The 21,336-nt window shown below is 40.9% G+C and overlaps 2 protein-coding genes across 3 annotated transcripts; one reads left to right on the forward strand and one right to left on the reverse strand.

The window, feature by feature from the left end:
- Positions 1-47: 47 nt before the first annotated feature.
- mmd2a (monocyte to macrophage differentiation-associated 2a) lies at positions 48-10,878 on the reverse strand. The gene is made up of 7 exons (XM_041062713.1): positions 10,525-10,878; positions 5,496-5,577; positions 4,237-4,397; positions 2,697-2,771; positions 2,488-2,589; positions 2,240-2,309; positions 48-1,982 (listed from the first exon to the last, which is right to left on the reverse strand). The coding sequence occupies exons 1-7, from the start codon at positions 10,551-10,553 to the stop codon at positions 1,782-1,784; spliced, it is 720 nt and encodes a 239-aa protein (XP_040918647.1). The 5' UTR covers positions 10,554-10,878; the 3' UTR covers positions 48-1,781.
- Positions 10,879-14,955: 4,077 nt separating this feature from the next.
- On the forward strand, positions 14,956-20,677 carry wipi2 (WD repeat domain, phosphoinositide interacting 2). Of its 2 annotated transcripts, none has more exons than XM_041062701.1 (12): positions 14,956-15,178; positions 16,027-16,109; positions 16,834-17,003; positions 17,142-17,238; positions 17,720-17,817; positions 18,172-18,264; positions 18,414-18,484; positions 18,648-18,761; positions 18,913-19,077; positions 19,318-19,425; positions 19,554-19,651; positions 20,214-20,677. In XM_041062701.1, the coding sequence occupies exons 1-12, from the start codon at positions 15,105-15,107 to the stop codon at positions 20,324-20,326; spliced, it is 1,284 nt and encodes a 427-aa protein (XP_040918635.1). In that variant the 5' UTR covers positions 14,956-15,104; the 3' UTR covers positions 20,327-20,677. The 2 variants fall into 2 exon arrangements, with proteins under 2 accessions (XP_040918635.1, XP_040918636.1); XM_041062702.1 differs by having other exon boundaries at positions 18,648-18,755.
- The last annotated feature ends 659 nt before the right edge of the window (positions 20,678-21,336 follow it).

The following is a 21,336-nucleotide window of genomic DNA, read 5'->3' on the forward strand; positions in this document are numbered from 1 at the left end:
CATGAAGCATATTTGCTATCCACAAAATACACAGATCCTTACAGTAATATAGTGTCTCTTCTTTAATAGTGATTTCACACACATAGAATTTTACAAAATAGATCATCTGATTTAAAAAAAAAAAAAAAAAGCTTACTTCCTGAGTAAGTGCTCTGTTTTCTAAAAGTTAAAACAGATTTTGTTTATCCACCAGAGTTTAGGGAAGACCTGAAAGTGTGACCTATATAGTGCTTGAAGGAGTATAAAAATCAAAAATATGAAAATAAAAATGGAAATTTGCATATATAATCTATACATATTTAATCCCCATGTGTTAATTCTGTCATATTCAGAGGATATCAGGAAATTCTACTTGTCATTGTTACATTAGCTCTATGATAATCACAGATTAGACTTTACGTCTTTCAAATCACAGTAAACCTTGAGAATCTTACTTTGTGCGACTCACGATAAATATAAATCACAACGGAATCACTACGAGGCCTGTTATCTCCAACTAATCACTTGACCCATATCTTGACTACAACAGGTCGGCCTGTTGTAGTCTGTCTTCAGTGTGACTGTTAATTCATATCAGTGTGTCACCCAGATATTATATTACATTACATAATGTGGTCGAAGTCAGTCTGTGATAATCTAAGACCAGTGACAGCAAAGATGTTACACAGTGAGTTTACAGCTCAAATGCTCTCAGAGGAACATGCAAGGCCTCAAACTATAACAGCAAACGTTACTGAACAGTTTGTTGCCTGACTACTTTTTCATATTTTGAAGATGTGCAAAAATTGATTTAAAAAAAAAAAAAGTAAAATAGAAATCAGTGCAACTGTGATACTAAGTTCTGATATTTACATCTAGCTGTTAGCACCACTATAAAGGAATGTGTGTCTGGTAAGTTTTGGCACGTCACTTGTGGTTGGATTACAGAAAGGGAGAAGTTTAGTTTAGGAAAGCTGAAGAGGTGTTATCCCAGACAACATGTAGTCAGTTCAGTTACGGAGATGTTTGATTAAAACAACAGTTTGGTATTTTGAGAAATACACTTATTTGCTTTCTTGTAAAGAGTTAGATGAGAAGATCGATACCACACTTATGTAACTACAGTAAATATGAAGCTAGCAGCCTCTCAGCAGTAGTTATTGTACAGATTAAACAATTTTAGATCTTTAGAGGTGCTGGTAGGTTGATTTTGTCACGTTTGGACAGAGCCAGGCCAGATGTTTCCCCCTGTGTACAGTTTTTGTGCTAAGCTAAGCTAACTGGCTGCACATGAGAGTGGTACCAATCTGAACACTGAGCTCTCACCAGAAAAACTCACAAACATACTTCCCAAAATCTCAAACTCTTCCTTTACCTGAACCATGGCCATCTAAACTTCCTGGCACATTATGTGTAGTCAGACCACTGTGATGAGCAAGTCTTTGTGATAATTACTAGTTTTACACAGCAGAACTAGAATCATGTGTCCGCATATACTTGGCCCACTGGATAGTACATCATACCTTATTATTGGTCATCACAAGTTTGGTCTAATCATGCAATAGTTAGACATTAAAGGAGTTTGTTCCCAGGGTTTTGCTCCCACCTGTGAACTTCATCCGACCCTCAGCAGTCAGTCAGTGCTGATGGTCAGATCATCTCAGCACCAGCTCTCCAGGTGTATCCTTAAGAATCAGCTTTGTTGTTGTCAAAATACAGTGATCTCATCACTAAAATACACTAAAGTGACTTGGTCATGTCACTTGGTGTGTAACCATGTGATCTCAGGTGAGACCGGCTTGTCACCTCGCTGTTTGCAGCAGCTGCCCAGGTAAGTACAGGTATCTCCAGATGGCGTAATAATGAATGGCGGCTCCAGCTGCAACAAAAAGATGCCAGATGGCGTGGGCGAAAGGCACGAGGCCATCACTCTTAAAGAAGACCACGCCCACCACATAGAAGACACCTCCCACTGCCAGTTCACGCACACCTGCGCGCTCCACCTGTAACACACAAAAAAAACGTAGAAATTTTTGCCAGCCATTTTCCCAAACATTCAGTTTTGTTTGAATCTGCAAATTGGTTGAATTTATCTGCAGGGTATAGCCCCCTACAGATGCTTTGCTGTCTTTCCTCCTGTCTCAGAGAAGTTTGTAAAATACTTTAATGCCAAGCTGCTTCAGTAAATTAATATACAGCTTTTGTTTGGTTCTTAGAAGAAGAAGAAGAGTAAGACGAGGCCTTGGTGATTTGTTCTTACCATGGACAAGATGACCAAAGCAGGAACAGCCCCCATGGACACATATCCCGCCAGCTCTACCAGTTTGTACCTGCAGGTAGAAAACTGGGACATGAAAAGATAATGCCTCCATTTCTCTGGGTATTTGTTTCTGCTTCAAACAGCAGTCCAGTGTTTGCTGTAAACACTTGAGGACTGGAGTTTGGTTTCAGGTTAATTGTGTTAAACCAGGACACGGAGTAGAGAGACAGAAGGAGGGACTGTGTTACCTCTCGTGGAAAAAGAAGACATACGTGGATCCTATACAAGCCATGACCCAGATCAGCCAGCGCATGTGGCACGTCCAGGGCCCCAGCTCCCTCAGTATCAGCCTGAGGAAGCACATCACACGTACATCATTATTCATGATGATCTTGTTCACCAGTCTTGTTGTCCATCAGACTGCGCATAATTTGTTGGCTCCGATCACGTGACCCACCAGGGAGAGTAGGAGGCAGCGATGAAGAAGTAGATGGCCATTCTGTCACACATGTGGAAACGCTGCTCCACCTTCCTACAGAGACACGAAGAGAAGAAGACATAAAAGCTCATTTCTAAAACATGATCAACTTCATCTAGTTTGGGAAAAGGCATCTTCTGTTCGTCATCCATAATTCCTCACCTAGGAACCTTTACAGAGTACTATCATTTCTGCCAGTGTTTTACACTTAACTAAAATAGCTCAGGCTTATACAAGAATTAAAGCAGATTAATTTTGTTCTGAGTTTGTTTATTTGTATATGGATATCATAGATAGTTAGCTTGATTTAATTGTTAATTATTTGACACAATTCTGGATCAGTGTTTACATGATTAGCCGAGTGCTGATCATGTGGCTGCAGGTGTATGAGGTAGGTCTGTTGTTAACCCTCCCAGCATTCACTGGGGCAATAAATTCATGGGCATAAGTCTCATTTTATGTGTTCCTGCTGTGTTGCCGATGTTATTTTGTTCTACATTGTGCTCCAACAACATTTCCACACTTTCATCACTGATAAACAATGAGATATTAGCAGTGAATGTGGTCAGACTATGTGTGATGTTGATGAATGACTGGTGAGGTGAGGGCACTTTTCAGTGAGAATCACTAACCTGCTGTGAAAATGAAACTTCTTCTAAAATCTCCCAAAAAGCAGTTTTATGGGACAGCAAAGGAAGAATGTCATTGTACAGGGAAACATGTTTCCTCACTGTGCACATGACAATAAACACTTTGATTTTGACTTTGATTTCATTCATCTAAGAAAGTGAGCTATTTGTGTCTGAAAATAACTTAATATAGCATGTTCACCCAGAAAACATCTTGGTCCTGACCCAGCAAACTGTCAATAATCTACACCCTTAAAGCAGCTTCAAAGAACTAAAATATCCAGACTCATGTCAAATTATCAAAAATCTAATCTGCATAACTTGGTTATCCACATACAAAGAACGGTGCTCTGACCTCAGCTGAGGGTTTCTAACTGTTATTAGACCAATGAAACCAGAGGAAATGTTTCCTGTATTTCAAAATAAGAGCACAGTTATGTCCCAATAAACCCTCTTACTGCATTCAGAGAGCCAAGTGATGAGTTGGATGAGGATTAACAGGATCGTTTTAGCCTGATAACATTTTTTACTGGATTTGTTAAGCCACATTTTAATAACATAACTTTCTGAAGTCTGATTTTTATGGTAAAAGGTTTCCGAGTGTTTTATGAGGAACATGAGAGGAAAGTGCACCTTGCAGATGAAATGTTTTAACATGACTGTGTTTGACTGTCCATATGAGAATAACCTGCTCTCAGAGGGTCTGAATTGAAGATGATGTGAAATATTTTCATCACCACTCCACATCTGTTGTTTAGTCTCTGGCCTTCTGGCTTTGGCATAATTAGCAAACTGTGTCTGAGCATGATGTAAATGTCTACACAGAAGGACACATGCACATCTGCTAAATCCCTACCAGCATTTTCTGCTATACACAAACACACACACACCGGAGATGGCTGATTTTCCAAGCAGCAGTGTGGAAGAGAGTAGAGGTGACGAACAGGCCAGTGAGACCGCTCCCATAGAGCCAGGCAGCAACGCGATGCCATTGGTCCACAGACAAGAAGTAGAGCACTGACCCGCCCACCAGACTAGGGAGGATCCACAACTAGAAAGGATCAGAAAAATACAAAACCATAGTTTCACATTATTGTTATAATTTTCCCACAGAACACACCACAGTTTATCATCCATACACATACCAGTTTATCATACATGTAGTATGATACATGTAGTAATGTTGACATTGTACTTCATATTAATAACTGCTTGACGTAATTCAAAATAGAAATAGTTCCTTTTTTGTTTCTTCATGTTCATTTCACAATTTAGGTGATACACTTATTCACTTCCATAGCAAGAATTATATGAGAAGATTGACCCTACTCTCATGTCTGTATGGTAAATAGTGCAAGTCGGACCATTTCTTGGCTGGACACAGTAAATTCATGGTTGCCCGGCAACTTCATGGTGACGACAAAGGTCCAGGATGTTACTGTGCCTGACTAAGTAATAATGTGGAACATAACCATGGGGGTTTTTGTTATCTTGGACCAGAGACAGGCTCACTGTCCCCATTTCCAGTCTTTATGCTAAGCTGAACTAACCTGCTGCTAAAGGTAGCTTCATATTTAGCTTGCAGACATGACAGTGGTGTCAATCTTGTAAAGTGACTCTCATCAAGAAAGCAAATAACTATATTTTCCAAAATGTCAGACTATTTATTTAACTCATTTTGCACACCGCTCTGCAAAATGGAACCCTAGAAGGCAGTGACTGAATGAATGAATGAATGAACGAATGGACATATAAACAGAGCTGACTATAGGAAACCCTTCCCCATATGAGGCTTTACTGTCATTATGGCCATGTTTTCTCTCTGTTTTCCTCCTGTCTGTTTCATTCACTCTCTGTCTTGCTCTCTCAGGGGCAGAAGCGCACAGGGATTACAGCAGATTAGAGAAAGCTACAGGCTGAATCACAGATTATAGCCCACTGGCTCTATTGCACAGCCAAAAATCCTCCCCATTCCACCTCATTCCTCGCAATCCTTTCCATCTCAGAGGTTTCCCTTAACTGACAATCTTACTAAACATAGAAAACACAGGGAGAGTCTGAGATAGAGAGTGTAAACCAACAAAAATAGCCACTAGCTGAAAATGTGTGTATATGTTTCTGTCTGTCTGTGTGTATTTGTTAGACTCACCCCATGTGTGGCACAGTTTGCAGCATGTTCATATTCAGTGGGCTGATATCTCTTACTGGCTGGCACCCTGCAATTCATGAACCTGAGAAAGAGAAAAAAAAGAAAGAAGGAAGGGTGGAAGAAAATGGGTGAGTGTTTAAGTAATTAATGTAGATCTGGAGGCAAAGCAAGGTACTGCTTTATTTTAGTTAATAAGTTACTGTTCAGTGTGCTGAACCCATGACGTCCAGGGTTGTGTGTGTGTGTGTGTGATGGTCATTCTTGGGGGATTTACAGGTCTCTAATCCACATCACGTTGTCTGAATTTTAGTGTGCCTCATCGTTACTGGGGCAACTGTCCAAGTTGCCATGGTCACCAGTGATGTCACTTTCTGTACTACCACAACACTGACCACTAACCATTAACTACACTTGCATCATTTGTCAAAACGCCATATATTCTGAGAAGGTTACTACACGTGTGAGTGTGTGTCTGTGTTTTTGTAACCTCTGAGGGACCAGTAGTCCTTACCATGAGGACCAAAGCCTGGTCCTTATGAGGCAAAATGTAATGTTGGGGTGAAGCTGTCCACAATCAATGGAAGTCAGTGAAATGTCCTAACAAGGATAGCTGCACAAGCTTGTGTGTGTGAATGTGTGTGTGTGTGTGTGTGTGTGTGAATGTGTGTGTGTGTGTGTGTGTGTGTGTGTGTGTGTGTGTGTGTGTGTGTGTGTGTGTGTGTGTGTGTGTGTGTGTGTGTGTGTAGGCTATTTAATCAGCAGTAAATCTCTCAATCCCAGCTTACAGGAAAAAACACATCTGGAGATGTTACGAAACCACATTTTATACATCAAGATGAACACACACACACACACACACACACACACACACACACACACACACACACACACACACACACACACACAAAAACAACACACTAATTTGAATGTAGCTCTTCACACAGGGCCACAGGTGTGTCTTTGTGGGTCAGCTGTGTTATTTGTTTACACATTTAGGCAGACAGCTTATCATGAGCACACACACACACATACAGTGCTTCCAGTTGCAACGGTCTATTAATTCTGCACAGCGAAGAGAGCAATCAGGAGAAAGTGAAGCAGAAAAAGAAGAAGATAAAGGAAGGTAACACGGCTGCTCCTCCAGGTCAAGCTACAGCATCACGATTTGTCACAATCCTCAGCTAAAAGTCAATCAAACACTAGATTACTAAAAACCCTCCGGTGACTTGTGTTTAAATAATTGCTTCGACATTTCTCAAATCAGAGTTCATTCTTTCAAAACTCCTCACATAGTCAGCACAACAGCAGTTAATGTGGACTAAACTGTGGATCACTGCTCATTGCTTTGACACAAAATGCATTCAGTGACCCAGAGCTGTAGACTCAGATGCGATAAACCACGGTTTATCAATGAGAGAGGCTGGTGAGTGAGTGCAGTCTGAAATTTCCAGCAAACCAATAGGTCAGATGTGGATGATATAAACTACTGAAATGGTGTAACTCTCATGTTTCCTCACAGATTTATTTTAGAGAGCCTTGGATCTTGACTTGGACTTGGAGGAAAGGAGGCAGGTGAGGCTGAATCCAAAAGGTTTTGTAATTGTATGGGACCCACCAACTGGTGTCAGTCTTCCTTCAATCTTGTTTGCTATCTTGACTGCCAAGGGTGGACCAGGCTTTCCCATATGTAAGAGATGTGTTAAAGAGAGGACATAAGGTTTGATGTCAATGAGAAGTTGGGGCCAGATGCAGACTCGCATTTGGGTGTGAGATAAACTTCTGTGTTGAGCTGCGTGTCAGTAAAGAAAACTGTGGGAAGAGTTTAGAAAAAGTTAACTCAATATAGAGAAATTAGGATTACCAGCTGCAAAATTCTTGAATCACATTACAACCAGACACCTGGCATAAAATCACTAACTCACAGTCCAAAACCTTTCAAGATGCACAAATGTTTGTCTAAAAGGTGACTCATTCATGAATCCTTTTAAAGAAATTAGAAACAAGTTTAAATATTGGCTCAGAAAGAGTATCTGCTGTAAATATTATCTTGTGAGAAGGAAGCCAAGTTGAGGCAGTACTATGTGATAAAAGACTTCCTCTCCAGATTCAAGCAGTGTGCTACTATCCGATCTTAAAACGGTGTGTTTTGTAGTGCTAAACCTCCCATGACAATAACTTTTTCTGTTGCTCTAAATATGTTTCCCTCAAATGGAACATTTACAGGGGAAACATGTCTTTGGTGGAACTGCTAACAGTTGCAAACAAGTCATAGAGATGAGACAACTACTGAACCCAGAGAACAAACAGTACTCTGTTGCTATAATAACACGTGACCTCAAGGTTACTGTGTAAACACAACATTATTTAGGAACATGCACCATGTGAGAACAATGTAAACTAAAATAATAAGGGTCTTAAAGCCTGATTTTGACACAGGGCTCCTCTACAAGACAAGGCCATGTCATTAAATAACGCAGGACCCGCCTTAGTTGATATTTTACTTTTAATGTCTGCATTGCCCTAATAAATTTACATTTAGTCAAATCACCAAAACCAACCGACAGGTGCTGAACCTGAGACTTCTGGAGCCTGAGAGGGTCTGAGACAGTTGCTAGCTTTGTCCAACTGGTGATCCAGCCTTGACAGGTCCAACACAGGTGGACTGATACACATGAACGTCCATATCTCGCCTTTGTTAAAATCTGATTACTCCTGTTTGTTACAATTTGCAAGGCAAAATGTCCTCTTCATTTCAATTTATTCAGTGAACACTGATATCAGATTCATGTTAGCAGACTTCTCTTTCGGGTGGGGGAGGTGTTTGGGGTCCCCACCCTCCTAACTAATCTTTGGCAAGTGTATCTGTTGACACAGAAGCAGTAGGCTAACAACAGGAATTAATATTTGTTGGATCAAAAAAATGATAATTATGATCTACAACATATATTTACAACATATATGGTTTGTCTTTGTGTATTAGTGCCTCTGCTTCCCTGTCTCTTTCATTTTTTTTCTAACCAGAACCAACATTATGGGATATCAAGAGTCATTTGTTCTGGTCCTTTTTGTTTTTACGCAATAAAATTTTCTGGACTTCGTGTCCCTTCATTATTGTAATACAGACTCATAGTCACATTCAGTGTGTGCATGACTTGCTTTCACCATCGAGCTTGTGTCACATGCTCGATCTTTCTCAAGATAAGAGAAATTAAAGAATCTGTGGATTCTGTAATCCACAGAAAGAAAACATTTAGTGAGACAACATTAGATTATTGTATGGCTGCCATTCTCTCTTTCCTTTTCCCTGCAGCTCCACAGGCTGTGTCAAGTGCATAACAAGAGAACTGTATTCTTCTGAGTACTGTTGCGGTATTGTAGGGCTATCAATGAACCTGAATGTGGCACTCTGATGTCCTCTAATGAGTTATGACAGAACCTTGTGTGTGTGTGTGTGTGTGTGTGTGTGTGTGTGTGTGTGTGTGTGTGTGTAATGAACTGAAAGGACAGATCAGAGAGGACATTGTTGTCACCATCAGCACACTGTTCTCTCTCTTTTCTCTCTTTCTGCTATTCAGATTCTGTCTTTCCATGCATTTGTTTTTCTTAGGGTTCGATACATGTTCCTGTATGTGTGTGTGTGTGTGTGTGTGTGTGTGTTTGTGTGTGTACATGGAACCTGTGTTTTCACTTTATAAAGCAAGTGTTCAGTTATAAAAGCCCATTACAGTACATTCCATACATTAATAGGATCGGTTGCATCTAAGAGGATCAGAAACTTTGGATCCTGGTAGGATAGAGTACTTTACAGGAATGTGTGTGTGTGTGTGTGTGTGTGTGTGTGTGTGTGTGTGTGTGTGTGTGTGTGTGTGTGTGTGTGTGTGTGTGTGTGTGTGTGTGTGTGTGTGTGTGTAAACTCTGTAACTCTAGGACTATTCCTTTTTCGAGCAAAGATCAAGTTCATCTCCTCTGGGACTCCAAATCTGGTTCTCACGATTATCACCATCTCCCCCACACACTCACACAAACAGTGCACGACACACATACATACAAATAAGCTGACTGATGAATGCTCTCGAGAAGAATTCAACATAATGTACTGTTGCTGTATACGCCCGTGGTTCCCAGCATCTGTCGACCGACTTACCTCAACAACGTTATCAAGCACCTTCCTTCCTCCATCAGTACCACCCCTCATGTTCCAAATAACCACTTTTGAATGGATTATAAACCAGATGTTATTTAACATTATGAATTACATAAAAGTCGTTGTTGGTGGTGTTACAATATTTTTTTCACACAACTGAATTGTCAGTGTTTAAATTGCTTTCACTTGTACCTCTTGGAGTGGTTAAAGCTGAACATTTCAATCGTATCAGTCACTTTTAGCCAAATATTTCATGTGTTTTCTCTTTTTTTATTTATTTTATTATTTTATCTGCTTATCTATTACTTATATCTGTCTTGCTGTTTATTCATTTTAGCTGTAACTAAGAAGTTTCCATGTATTCTCGGTGACAACACATGATTAGCATCACACCACTCTGAAATCCTGTTTGGTGGCTTATTTTCCTCTATAACACAAATATGTTTGAATGTGTATAATTTTTAAAATGAAGCAGTTTTTGTATTTCTTAATTAATTTATTAAATTATTAATGTAATTTTTTCTACTCTACAAGGAGCCTGGATAGCATGAAGCCTGAAGGGGGAACTTCTGAAGTATCCTGGTGCATGAAATGAAGAAAACTGAAAATAAAAATTGTTCATCAGAACTCTTTTTAATTTTTAGGCACTAGGATAGCAAAATAAATGTTCCCAAATCTTTCTCTCTCTCTCTTTCTCTCGCTCTCTTTCTCTCTCTCTCTCTCTCTCTCTCTCACACACACACACACACACACGCACAAACTAATCTATAACATCCCTCTGATTGTGCCAGCGCGTCACTGCGCATGAATGCACAGGATCTGTCACACATAAAAAATGTGGTGCCAGATATCATCAGTCAAACTCTCCAAGCAAAATAAAATTACCTTCCAAATTTAGTCTTCTTCAAGTCCATCTCGTGCGTAGGTCGCGCGCGCGCGCGCGCAACGCGTCTGTGCGCTCGCGCTCTATCTACCGACAGCGGCACACCAGCGAGCGTCGTCCCCTCCTATGGGTTCCCCATTCCGGATGTCCCACCGCCGTGCGTCCAAACATAAACACATAGGTCCACCGGGGGCAACGACCCGCAGAGTCGCTCAACTATTCAACAACAACAACTGAACCACTTTTGACGAGAGAGTTGGGGCTTTTCAGGAGATCAAACCACTAGCCATCCGGTGGAGCGGAGGCGACGTGCGCCGTAGCTCGCAGTGAGGAGGGGGTGACTGTAAAGAGTTTTGTTCCGAGTCTCAGATGTGTTTGCAGGATGTTCCGCGGGACTGGGCTTGTAACCCCTCCTCTCCTCTCCTCCCCTCCCCTCCCCTCCCCTCCCCTCTCTCTCCCCGGGCTCATGATAACACACCACTAAACAGCCCCTCCCCACAACACAACGCTAAAACACAATAACTCTCGCTCCTGCCTCAGTTTCTTTTTATTTTCAAGGGGACCGCAGGTTAGTGGTGCCACATGTGAACAGCTATGTTGCATAAAAAACGTGAGCGGAACATAGATAGAAACACACAGGAAAAGAAAGATGAAAGTTGTGATACTTTCACATGGGACAGTGAAAAATAATTTATTTCTGAATTTACTTACAATCTGACCCACGTCAAGTTTTTACAAATGTATTTTGTAGTGATTTTAAAAAGTATTCAGATTTTTAACTTGTAGTTGATGTAGCCTACCCTGCTACAAGTTAAAGTCCTGCAATCAAAACCTTAATATTATAAAAGTACAGATATATTTCTAGTATGGAGTGTATGGAGTGTATGGAGAGTATTTCAAGTAGGAGTGAGATTACTCATGCAGAAAATTGTCCCTGCCATTATATTATCATATGCAATATTATTTGCACATGATTGCAACTAATGAAATGTATATAAAGCATAACTGCTTTATATACATTTCATTAGTTCAGTTCAGTCCAGTGGGTCCACTGAGGGGTTGGTAGGTAGAATTTTAAAGTGAGAAGTAACCAGTAACTATCAGACAAATGAAGAACAGTATTTCCTTCTGAAATGTAGTGGAGCATAAGCTATAAGTAACATGTATGCTGTATGTGACATTAAAACATGTTTATTTCTAACAAAAAGGCAAGCCTGTCATTGTGTGTGTGACACTAAACTTCAGTACACAGATCCACTCATGCTTCCCTTCAAACTACACACTCACACAAACTAAATGGAAAATTAAATATTGTCCAACAATAACAGTGGCCACCAGAAGCCCTTTGTAGCACTGTGCAGCAGCTGTGTGAAGCAGAACAGATACATTATGCAAACACACAGACACCCAAACGAGTTTCCACACTTCCATCAAACCAACGTGTCACACATTTACCTCTGTGGCTGTGTTTAAAGATAACATTCAAAATATCAGTGACAGTGGCCAGAAAAGCACCTTTGTACAGGTAAATAATAAACCTAAATATAGCAGCAGTGTGTTTTGTTTGTTTGTTTGTTTTGTTCTGTGATTCATTGAATCAGCTTGGATTTTAAAATCAGGCCATTTTATACACGTCCACATTTTTTTTTTGTCATTAAAACAACACCTTGTTGTCAGTGGATCCAAAATGCTTAAAACACCCAAACATGTAAAACATTTCGTTTCTTCAATATTCCTGTTGGGACGTGTAGTAAATTTGTGGTTCTGTGGTGAGTTTCGTTGCTGTCTGTTTATCATCATAGCATCTCATCATTACCATCATCATCAAAATAAACACGAACATTTGGCTCATGAGTAATTCTCAAACTGGGTTTTCAGCCTTGCAGTCACTTTCCCAAACCTCTCTGCCTCTGTCTCTCTGTCCATCATGTTTGTTTGGAAGCTATGGCTTGTGTAAACCAAAGGCCAGGACACAGTGTGTTGGACCTCTGCCTGCGCTGACAGACCTCTGGTAGAGAGGCAGCCATTCAGTCCCTGAAAACAGTGAACTGTTCCAAAGGACACAGCTGACACAGAATCACAGCGACATGGGCGCAAACAAAAAACTGAAATGCTTTGATTAACATAACAATTCCACATTTGTGGACACATGAAGGGAGTCGCTGTAGTTATTTTACAGGTTAATTTTCAAAATAAATGTACCTATGATGCCCTTTGGAAGAGGTTGCACAATAACTTGTGTGTAAACAAAAACCGTTTATCTACACACAGTAATGGGACAGTGCCAAAGCCTTCACAGACATTCAGAGAATTCACTTTCGAATTTGATAAAATACAACTTACTTGTTGATAAGTACTACAAATGAATTTAAACAGGGAGCTCATACATCAGGGTAAAGGTTCATCATGGTGGACTGATTTCTCAGTGCAGTTTGTTTTCTCAGGTTTGTTGCCTTTGTTTTTTTTTGCCTTTTAACAGTTGTGCCAACTAGGTGACAGTGCTTCTACTCTATATCCTTCTTTTGTTTTGTGAGATCCGCTCACAGGATGAGCAGCAGCTGTCTGCAGGGTCTGTCCCAATAGGTCGCCTCTTAACTTTATGTTGATAAATCCAGTGAATAATGTGTATCAGACACGATCGTGCTGTGACATGTTCAGACTTACACACCTGAAACTGCAATGAAACGAAGACACGCAGACAAGGCCTGTGACTCACATCCCAAATTACGCCTGAGCCAATGCATCACATCACTCACTGTTTCGTTCTTATCCCACGCCTCAGATCAAGTCGCTCCAGCCGCCAGAGTCGTTATCGTATCAGTTGTCAAGCTCCCACTTATTTTAAAGACAGCTGACGAGGAAAGACAGACAGTCACAAAATAATCAATACGGGGCCCTTGAATGACAGTGCAGCTGAAATGAATGAATAGAACTTGTTCATTTTTAGTCCATACAAGTTATTTGCAACTGACAACAATTTGATGGTCAGTACTGTACATCAACATATATAAACTTTTACATATACGGATATACATTTTTATTTAACATAAAATGTTCACACATATTTTTAAAAAACGTATGTGTTATTATGTGGCAAAAAATATGTTTTGTTCAAATATTACAATATTTACATAGGCATACATGTATTTATCATATATTGGTTGATATATAGTGGAATACACACCCCTATATTCCACACAAATAAATGTGGATTTCACATGTGTGATTTTAGTTCATGTTCATGTCTTATAGGTGCAATTTCTCTTTCCATTTCCGTAAGTTGATATGATATTTACCAAGTAATATTTTCAAATTGACTCAGTCCAACTTGTTTAACTGTCATTAGTCTTTGTGTAACTGAATATCAGTGCATTCAAAAGCAGGGATTTTTGTTATTTGTATTTAAAAATTAATAATTATTTGTATAAAAAAATAGCTAAGAACAAGTCGCACCTCGGCCAACTTAAGCAGTAGCATGCTGCTCAGACATTAAACCATAAGTTAATCATTTTGAGGTCTGTCTTAAACCAACACTCAGGTGCCCATATGAGCATAGCTCGCTTTCACTTTGCTTTTTGCTGTTCATACTGGCCCTGAAGAGATCCTTTCTCAAATCAACAAGCAAACATTCAACAAAACATTCCAAGGTTTATCTGCAGCCATCAAGAGTCTCCGTCAGCCTGTGTCAGATAAATCAACTGGATATCTTCCAAAGTTTCAGTCAATATTTTGTGGAGTGGTTTAGAGCAAAATTCCATTTTTGTTCCATTTTCTGTTCCTCAACTGCAGCTCCGCAAACAAAAACTGTGTGGGGAAACACACAGGGGAAGATCTGTAGCCTCATACAAGCATCATGTATACTTCATATATGTATATACACCATCAGCAACAAACCAGTTACCAGTTTTAATGTTGTGGCTGAATGGTGTACGTACTTCCCTCATTTACACTGAAAGTGTATTAGGAAGGGATCTTTTAAAGGCCAGCATAAGCATGAAGATCAGAACAGTCTCAGTGTTCTCTTAGGTACCTCACTGTTGTTTAAGACAGGCTTTAAAAATTGTGAACATGTCCTTTAATGCAGTCAATATCTGTAATAATAATCTGTAATAATAATCAGTAATAATAATCTAATAATATACTATATAAGCCATGTTGTTTGCACACATTGACGGTGGGGGGTGCTGTTGGATCAATTCTTGAATAGTAACTGTACAGAGGGATTGTTTTCAGGAGAGCCATGTTGGCTCCTGCTCTTTGTCTCTACCAGGAAACAGAGACTCCAGAAACAGAAATACTATGATCAGTTATACATCTTGTACATCCATTGTGTTTATTATCATCAGGACTGCGCACGTAGAAAAACTGTCCTGCCTCTTTAAAAGTGCCTCACGCTGCGTCCTCGGAGCATGCGCAGTAGGGGGGAGCAACAGCCTCTATGAAAAACAACAACAATCACTACAGCAGGGCCAGGGAAAAGAGATGGCTCTGTGAAGCTCCACACTTCTGGTCCTCATCACAGATATAATCCCAGCCGTGCTGCTGCTATTTCTACCGGAGCTTTGTCGATGGTGCCGAGCCCATGAACTTGGCTAGTCAAAGTGGGGATGCTGGCGGTAGCCAGCTCCTCTTCGCCAACTTTAACCAGGACAACACGTAAGGCAGGGCCGGGGAGTGTGTCTGGGGATCCGATGGCCTGTGCTGTCAAGCTAGCTGACGGTAGCTAGCTCAGTGTGGACTTGTCTGGGCGTCTCACGGGGTGACAGGGCTCGATGTGAAAAAGCACGGATGTGGTTTCTCACATTAGAAGTGGCTATCGAGACAAGACTAATGTTAGCTAGCTATTTCAAATCTCCGGATATGTTTTATTTCACCCGTCACAAGCATAGCTTGTTAGCTAGCGTGATGTCTTGTGGTCCGAGGCTAACTTTAGCCACAATACACATGTAGGTTAGGTGTCATGTAACTTCTCGGGTGGCAGAGGTGATTTTTTTTATGATTAATGTGTGAAATGGAGGTGTACTTAGCGGAAGTCCGAGTGATTTTGTTTGGTTCGGAAGCAAGCGTTGGCCGGATGATATTTTTCAGGACTGGCGTTAAAGTGGGAGGACTGTTCTGTAAATTCTGTAAATATCTCAAACTGAGACACTGTTTTTCTTATTGACAGGCTTAAGTAAACACACTTTGATATGCCTTTGTGACGCATGGAGGTTTGTTCCGCTATATTTACCGGTGACTACCATAACCCACAGAGGCCTGGTGCTATTGCAAAACATCCCCAGTCGTGTGACCACTGTAACAGTCTGAGTGGTACATCCAGTGACAGTCGAGACCACTGAAATTAAACAGGCTGATCCTTCTAGTGTCTGGTTTGAATCGCCTCTGCGGGCTGAAATAACGAGACTTGAGTTTTATCAGTAGCCAGTGTGCGTATGGGTGTGATATCTCGCTGGTGCAGTGCTTGATCAATGCTGCTGTTGTGTCTGTTTCTTTTATGCATGTAGGTCCTTAGCTGTTGGCACCAAATCAGGATACAAGTTTTTCTCCCTGTCCTCTGTGGACAAATTGGAGCAGATATATGAATGTAGTAAGTATTCTTCAAGCTCTGCTCAACCCCTCTACACATGAGCAAATTCTCCACATTGTGAGCAGACCCAGTCCAAAATACTTGTGTCTTAAAACTTCTTGTTCTCAGATAACTGTATCCCCTTTCTGTAATATTATTGCTTAGTCATATTTTTTTTGTATATGTTATTGTGTTTAATGCATGCTGTCCAGACTAAATGCAGTTACTGTACCATTAGAGGATTGCTTTTACTTTAAATATTAATGAAGTCTGTCAACACTTTTCCCACATATTTTAGCATTAAGCATCCTCCTGATGATTGGATTTACATAAGTTATAGTATGATCTCTACAGCATCCTTATTGTGTGCCCGTGATATCCTGTTAGGTTTGAATACACAGTGGAAAGCAATTAGTAGCAGACTCAAGTGGAACATTGATCATATGTTCAGGTACAACAAAACTCACACAGTGATTAAAGCGGTGCCACTCTTGGTGGTTAACAGTCATTGTCTTCCTGAGGGGATCAGCTTACTGTCCTAAATATGTTGTTAAGTATCATGTGATTTTTTTTTCTTTCATGTTTTTTCATTTTCATCATTTCACTCCCTTTACTGTTAAAAATGACTGCCACAACAACCACAGAAAGGGAGCTTACAAAAAGATGAGAGGATGCCACTGGGAGGTGTAAAGTGATTATTTTTGTGTCTGTGTGTGTGTGTGTGTGCGTGTGTTTGTCTCTGCAGCGGACACGGAGGATGTGTGTATTGTGGAGCGTCTGTTCTCCAGCAGCCTGGTGGCTATCGTCAGCCTGAAGGCCCCCAGGAAGCTCAAAGTCTGTCACTTCAAGAAGGGAACTGAGATCTGCAACTACTCCTATTCCAACACCATACTGGCTGTCAAACTCAACAGACAGGTAGGGGGAGACGAGGGCGAAGAAACAACCAGTTCATCTTGTAATGTCAAAGGTGGCTAATAAATCAGTGCAGTCTAATGTCTAAGCTGTGTTTGGCTTTGGTTGTGAGGTTGTTGATGTTTTGTCGTTCCTCTACAGAGGCTGATAGTGTGTCTTGAGGAGTCGCTCTACATTCACAACATCCGAGACATGAAAGTGCTGCACACCATCAGAGAGACTCCGCCCAACCCCTCAGGTGAGTCTGCAGAATGATAGTTATTATCTCAACATAGTATGGTACGTGGTATACAACAGTGAAGTGGTCAAAGGCCGAAAATAGTTTGAAACACTAGGGAAGAGGTTTTCCCCTCTACAGTATGTGCTCATAGTGAAACCTGATGTTCCCTCAGGTTTTTGGTTTCTCTATCATTTTTCTCAGATTATTTCTAGTTCACTGTGATGTTTTCCAGGCTGTTCATCATCCTGTCTATTCTGGCTGCTGCTGCTGCCCTAAAGGCTGAAATCTGTCACTGCTAACAAAGCTCTGTAGCATGCACAGAGAAGAAAACTGATGCTGGCAGAACTGTTATTAAGTATTATTGTTATTGCCGTCTAACAGTGGACTCAATTCATTTATTTAGTTTCAGTTTCTGTATTATATAAATGTGGTTCTGCTGTGATCTGTTTATCTATTCTTCTCTTTTAATTAGTTTCTGTTTGTGTACACATTTGCCCAGGATTGTGTGCCCTTTCCATCAGCAATGACAACTGTTACCTGGCGTACCCAGGCAGTGCGACGATAGGAGAAGTTCAAGTGTTTGACACAGTGAACCTGGTAGGTGAACACATGCACAGTAAAGCCCTCAACCTTGTAGTATCTTTCTTTAATAAAGCCCTTATATTTAATCTTTTGACACGTTTTTTCCTCCTTAGTTCTTATCTCATTACTCAACAGCCTTCTGCCATGGTACTCAAACACTTGCATGTGTAGCTGAGGCATTGTTTCTGCTGCTTATTGTATTGTATAGTGTCTATTGTGTTTCATGTTGGAAAGGATCCAAAGCTAAATTGTGTTCATTAAGACTGTTCTCTTTAGCGTTTGCTATCATCGGTCAAAGCTGATCATTGTTATTTGATTTATCTCCCTGAAGCAGCAGAACTCTAACTAGTGTGTGTATTTGTTTTCCAGCGAGCGGCTAATATGATTCCAGCCCACGACAGCCCATTAGCGGCTCTGGCTTTCGATGCCAGTGGAACCAAACTGGCCACAGCCTCAGAGAAGGTAGGACAGTTACTGTGGGTGCAGTACACTGGCCTGTTTTCTGTGTGTGACTTTTGTTTTCCGCCTGACTAAACACGGATCCTTGTTGTTGCTTCCTTTTTCAAGTGTCGTCATCCTCTGTATATCTTGTTTCTTTCACTTCCTCCCAGGGCACAGTTATTCGTGTCTTCTCAATCCCAGAGGGACAGAAGCTCTTTGAATTTCGGCGAGGAGTCAAGAGGTAGAACAGATCTGATGATTGTCTCACTAGTTTTTGTTTTTCAGAAATGAAACAATGAGAACGTGATTCTGTAACTGTGTCTGCACAGGTGTTTGTATGCACTGTATGCTTATGCATTCACCTGCTTCAAAGTATGTTTCTGTTTCTGTGCTTCATATCTTAGGTGTGTGAGCATTTGTTCATTGGCGTTCAGTATGGAAGGCCTGTACCTGTCAGCCTCCAGCAACACAGAGACAGTCCACATCTTCAAATTAGAAACACAGAAGGAGAAGTATGTGTACGTATCTCCTTGTCTCTGTCTTTTTACACCAGATGTTAAAAGACTTTTGAGGCAGCAGGGCCGAGTTTTCCTACCAATTTACCTTTGCTTCATGTTACAGAGAAACACAGATTTCTCAAATTCTGAGTGTGTGTGTGTTTGGGTGCAGGCCTGCGGAGGAACCCACCACTTGGGGAGGTTATCTGGGCAAGGTCCTGATGGCGTCCACCACCTACCTGCCTTCCCAGGTCACGGAGATGTTCACGCAGGGGCGAGCCTTCGCCACCGTCCGTCTGCCCTTCTGTGGACACAAGAACATCTGCGCCTTAGCTGTGTGAGTACTAGTCTGCTGTCTGGGACACATTTACATACTTAGACAAATCATGAAAATTTGTGTAGCTCCTTTAACTCATTTTGCATTGTGTTTGTAATTAACATCTGATGGCTAAGGTTGATTTGATATTGATTCATTTTTTAAAGATGAAAAACTTATTAATCACCTGTGACAGCAATTATTTAAACTTTTTTATTTTAACAAATTAACTTTTATTTTTTTCTTATTGTTTCAAATCAGGATTCAGAAGATTCCCAGGTTGTTGGTTGCAGCGGCTGATGGTTACCTGTATCTGTATAACCTGGATCCACAAGAAGGAGGGGAATGCACACTTATGAAGCAGCACAGGTCACACACAGACACACAGACACACAAAGTTAATGCAGAGTGAATGCGACAAATGTAGAGTAACAGCTTTGACAGACAGTCACACAGAGAGTTTCTGTTACTGACCCTGTGCTTGTTGTTAACCTCAGGTTAGATGGCAGTGCTGAACCACCCAACGAGATCCTTGAGCAGGGCCCACATGACCGCCCACTTGTGGCCCAAACCTACAGTGCTGCTGTCACTAAAGGTAAGTCACACAAATATGTATGTCTGGTTTTTGTTTTTTTTTTGTTTTGTTTTTTCATAGTTCTCTCCAGAGCTTTTTGTGATTTTGCACTAATTAAAATCTAAGATGGTTATTTATATTTATGGTTATTATTAAGTTTAGTTGTGTCGACTTTCTAAGCAGTTAATGATTTTTACAGGAATTTCCCTGAAAGGAAAATTCGATTTGAAGTATTTTTGCTCTTTACGTTTTGTCTCTTTCTCATTTATATTTGGTAACAAATGATTGTACAGTGATTTCTGGGAAACTTTCTGGGAAATTATAAGGAAATTAGAAAAAGTAAAAATAAAGCATTTTTGTATTTTGGGGTTTTTCCTGTCATCATGCTGAGACAGAAGATCAGTGATAAATGCTTTCATACTTATCTTAGGGTAAGGATCAAATTGCAGGTTGTCATCGGCCATTAAGTTGCAGTAGTTTTGGGCAGGCCATTGTGACATTTGACTTTGTTACAGAATGTAAGTCATACCCAGTTTTTATTTACTTACTTACTTACTTACTTAAATTGATATTTGACTCTTAGGTTATTGTGAAGAGCAGGGCGCTGTGGGAGGAGCAGGCCTTGAAGATGACCTCAATGACTTGCGCTTAGAGGAAGAGAACGAGCAACCGCCACTCATCCTTGAAACTGACTGACTTTTCGAACAGCTGTACCCACCAATCAGAGGGCTCCTCTGGTGCTGCTATGAACATGTGACACAAGGGGGGCAGGGGCAGGATCAAAGACGAGGGGGGGGGGGGGTGTATTTTAAACGCTCAGAGCGTTCAAGAGCCTGTCTGTCTGTGCGTTTGTCTGTTCACATCCATGTCTGTCTTTTTCTTTCCCTCCTCCGCTTCCTTTCCCCTCAGTTTCGTCTGCGCAGGCCAAACTGAAGCTTTGCATGTACATGTGCCAACCGCTAAAAACATGCTCCAATGTGAAAACGAGTATCTGCGTGTGTGCGTATTGGACATTTGATCGAAAAAAACAAAAAAAAAACAAACAAACATGTAGCTGTGTCTCCACTTAAGACACACACACACAGACGCAAGCACTGTGTAAAATGAAAGTGATTGTGTAAGTGCCTCTCTGCCCCAGTGTCATGGTTTCTTCTGTCTGAGAGGGGGATCTCTTTGCATTGGCTTAATAAAATCTATTTTCAGTTGTCGGATCTTAATCCGAGGGTGTGTACTATCTTTTCTAACCCCTTCCTCTCACTTACGGTCACACACTGTCCCGCGAAGAGTGTGGCACCAGTCGAGTTTACCCTTAAAAGAATGAATTGGAAGCTTTTGGCATGAGGCAGAGGTGTTTGCGAGTAAGAGTGTGTGTTTGTGTGCTCATGCTGAGACCTCATTTGTGTGTGTGTGTTTGCTGAGCATGTACATTGGCAAAACAGAGTTATCAGCCTCCACTTGTCCCCGCTCACTTTTACCTCATCCAAACAGAGGCTCAGTGGACCTTCCCGCTGCCCACCCCCACCCCCACATCCCCCCCCCAGGCCTGCAGTCATTGGTTGATTTTAAACTCTGGTATTAATGATCTTTTTTAAATCTACATAACCAATCATAACCAACGATGTGTCATGCGTATGAAAACATGCATGGTGGTGTTGATGTGATACTGTGTCATTCATCAAAGATATTTGGGTGGTGATGATCAGGCA

The sequence above is a fragment of the Toxotes jaculatrix genome, chromosome 18, assembly GCF_017976425.1.
Source record: "Toxotes jaculatrix isolate fToxJac2 chromosome 18, fToxJac2.pri, whole genome shotgun sequence".
NCBI lineage: Eukaryota > Metazoa > Chordata > Actinopteri > Toxotidae > Toxotes > Toxotes jaculatrix.

Bases quoted from the DNA above. Each gene is read 5' to 3' on its own strand.
- mmd2a (XM_041062713.1), bottom strand. From the start codon at position 10,553: ATGGACTTGAAGAAGACTAAATTTGGAAG. The intron at 4,398-5,495 runs GTGAGTCTAACA...GATCCTTTCTAG, and splicing joins CAAACTGTGCCACACATGGG to TTGTGGATCCTCCCTAGTCT. The intron at 2,310-2,487 runs GTAACACAGTCC...TTCTACCTGCAG, and splicing joins GTCTTCTTTTTCCACGAGAG to GTACAAACTGGTAGAGCTGG.
- wipi2 (XM_041062701.1), top strand. From the start codon at position 15,105: ATGAACTTGGCTAGTCAAAGTGGGGATGCTGGCGGTAGCCAGCTCCTC. The intron at 15,179-16,026 runs GTAAGGCAGGGC...TTATGCATGTAG, and splicing joins AACTTTAACCAGGACAACAC to GTCCTTAGCTGTTGGCACCA. The intron at 16,110-16,833 runs GTAAGTATTCTT...TTGTCTCTGCAG, and splicing joins GGAGCAGATATATGAATGTA to CGGACACGGAGGATGTGTGT.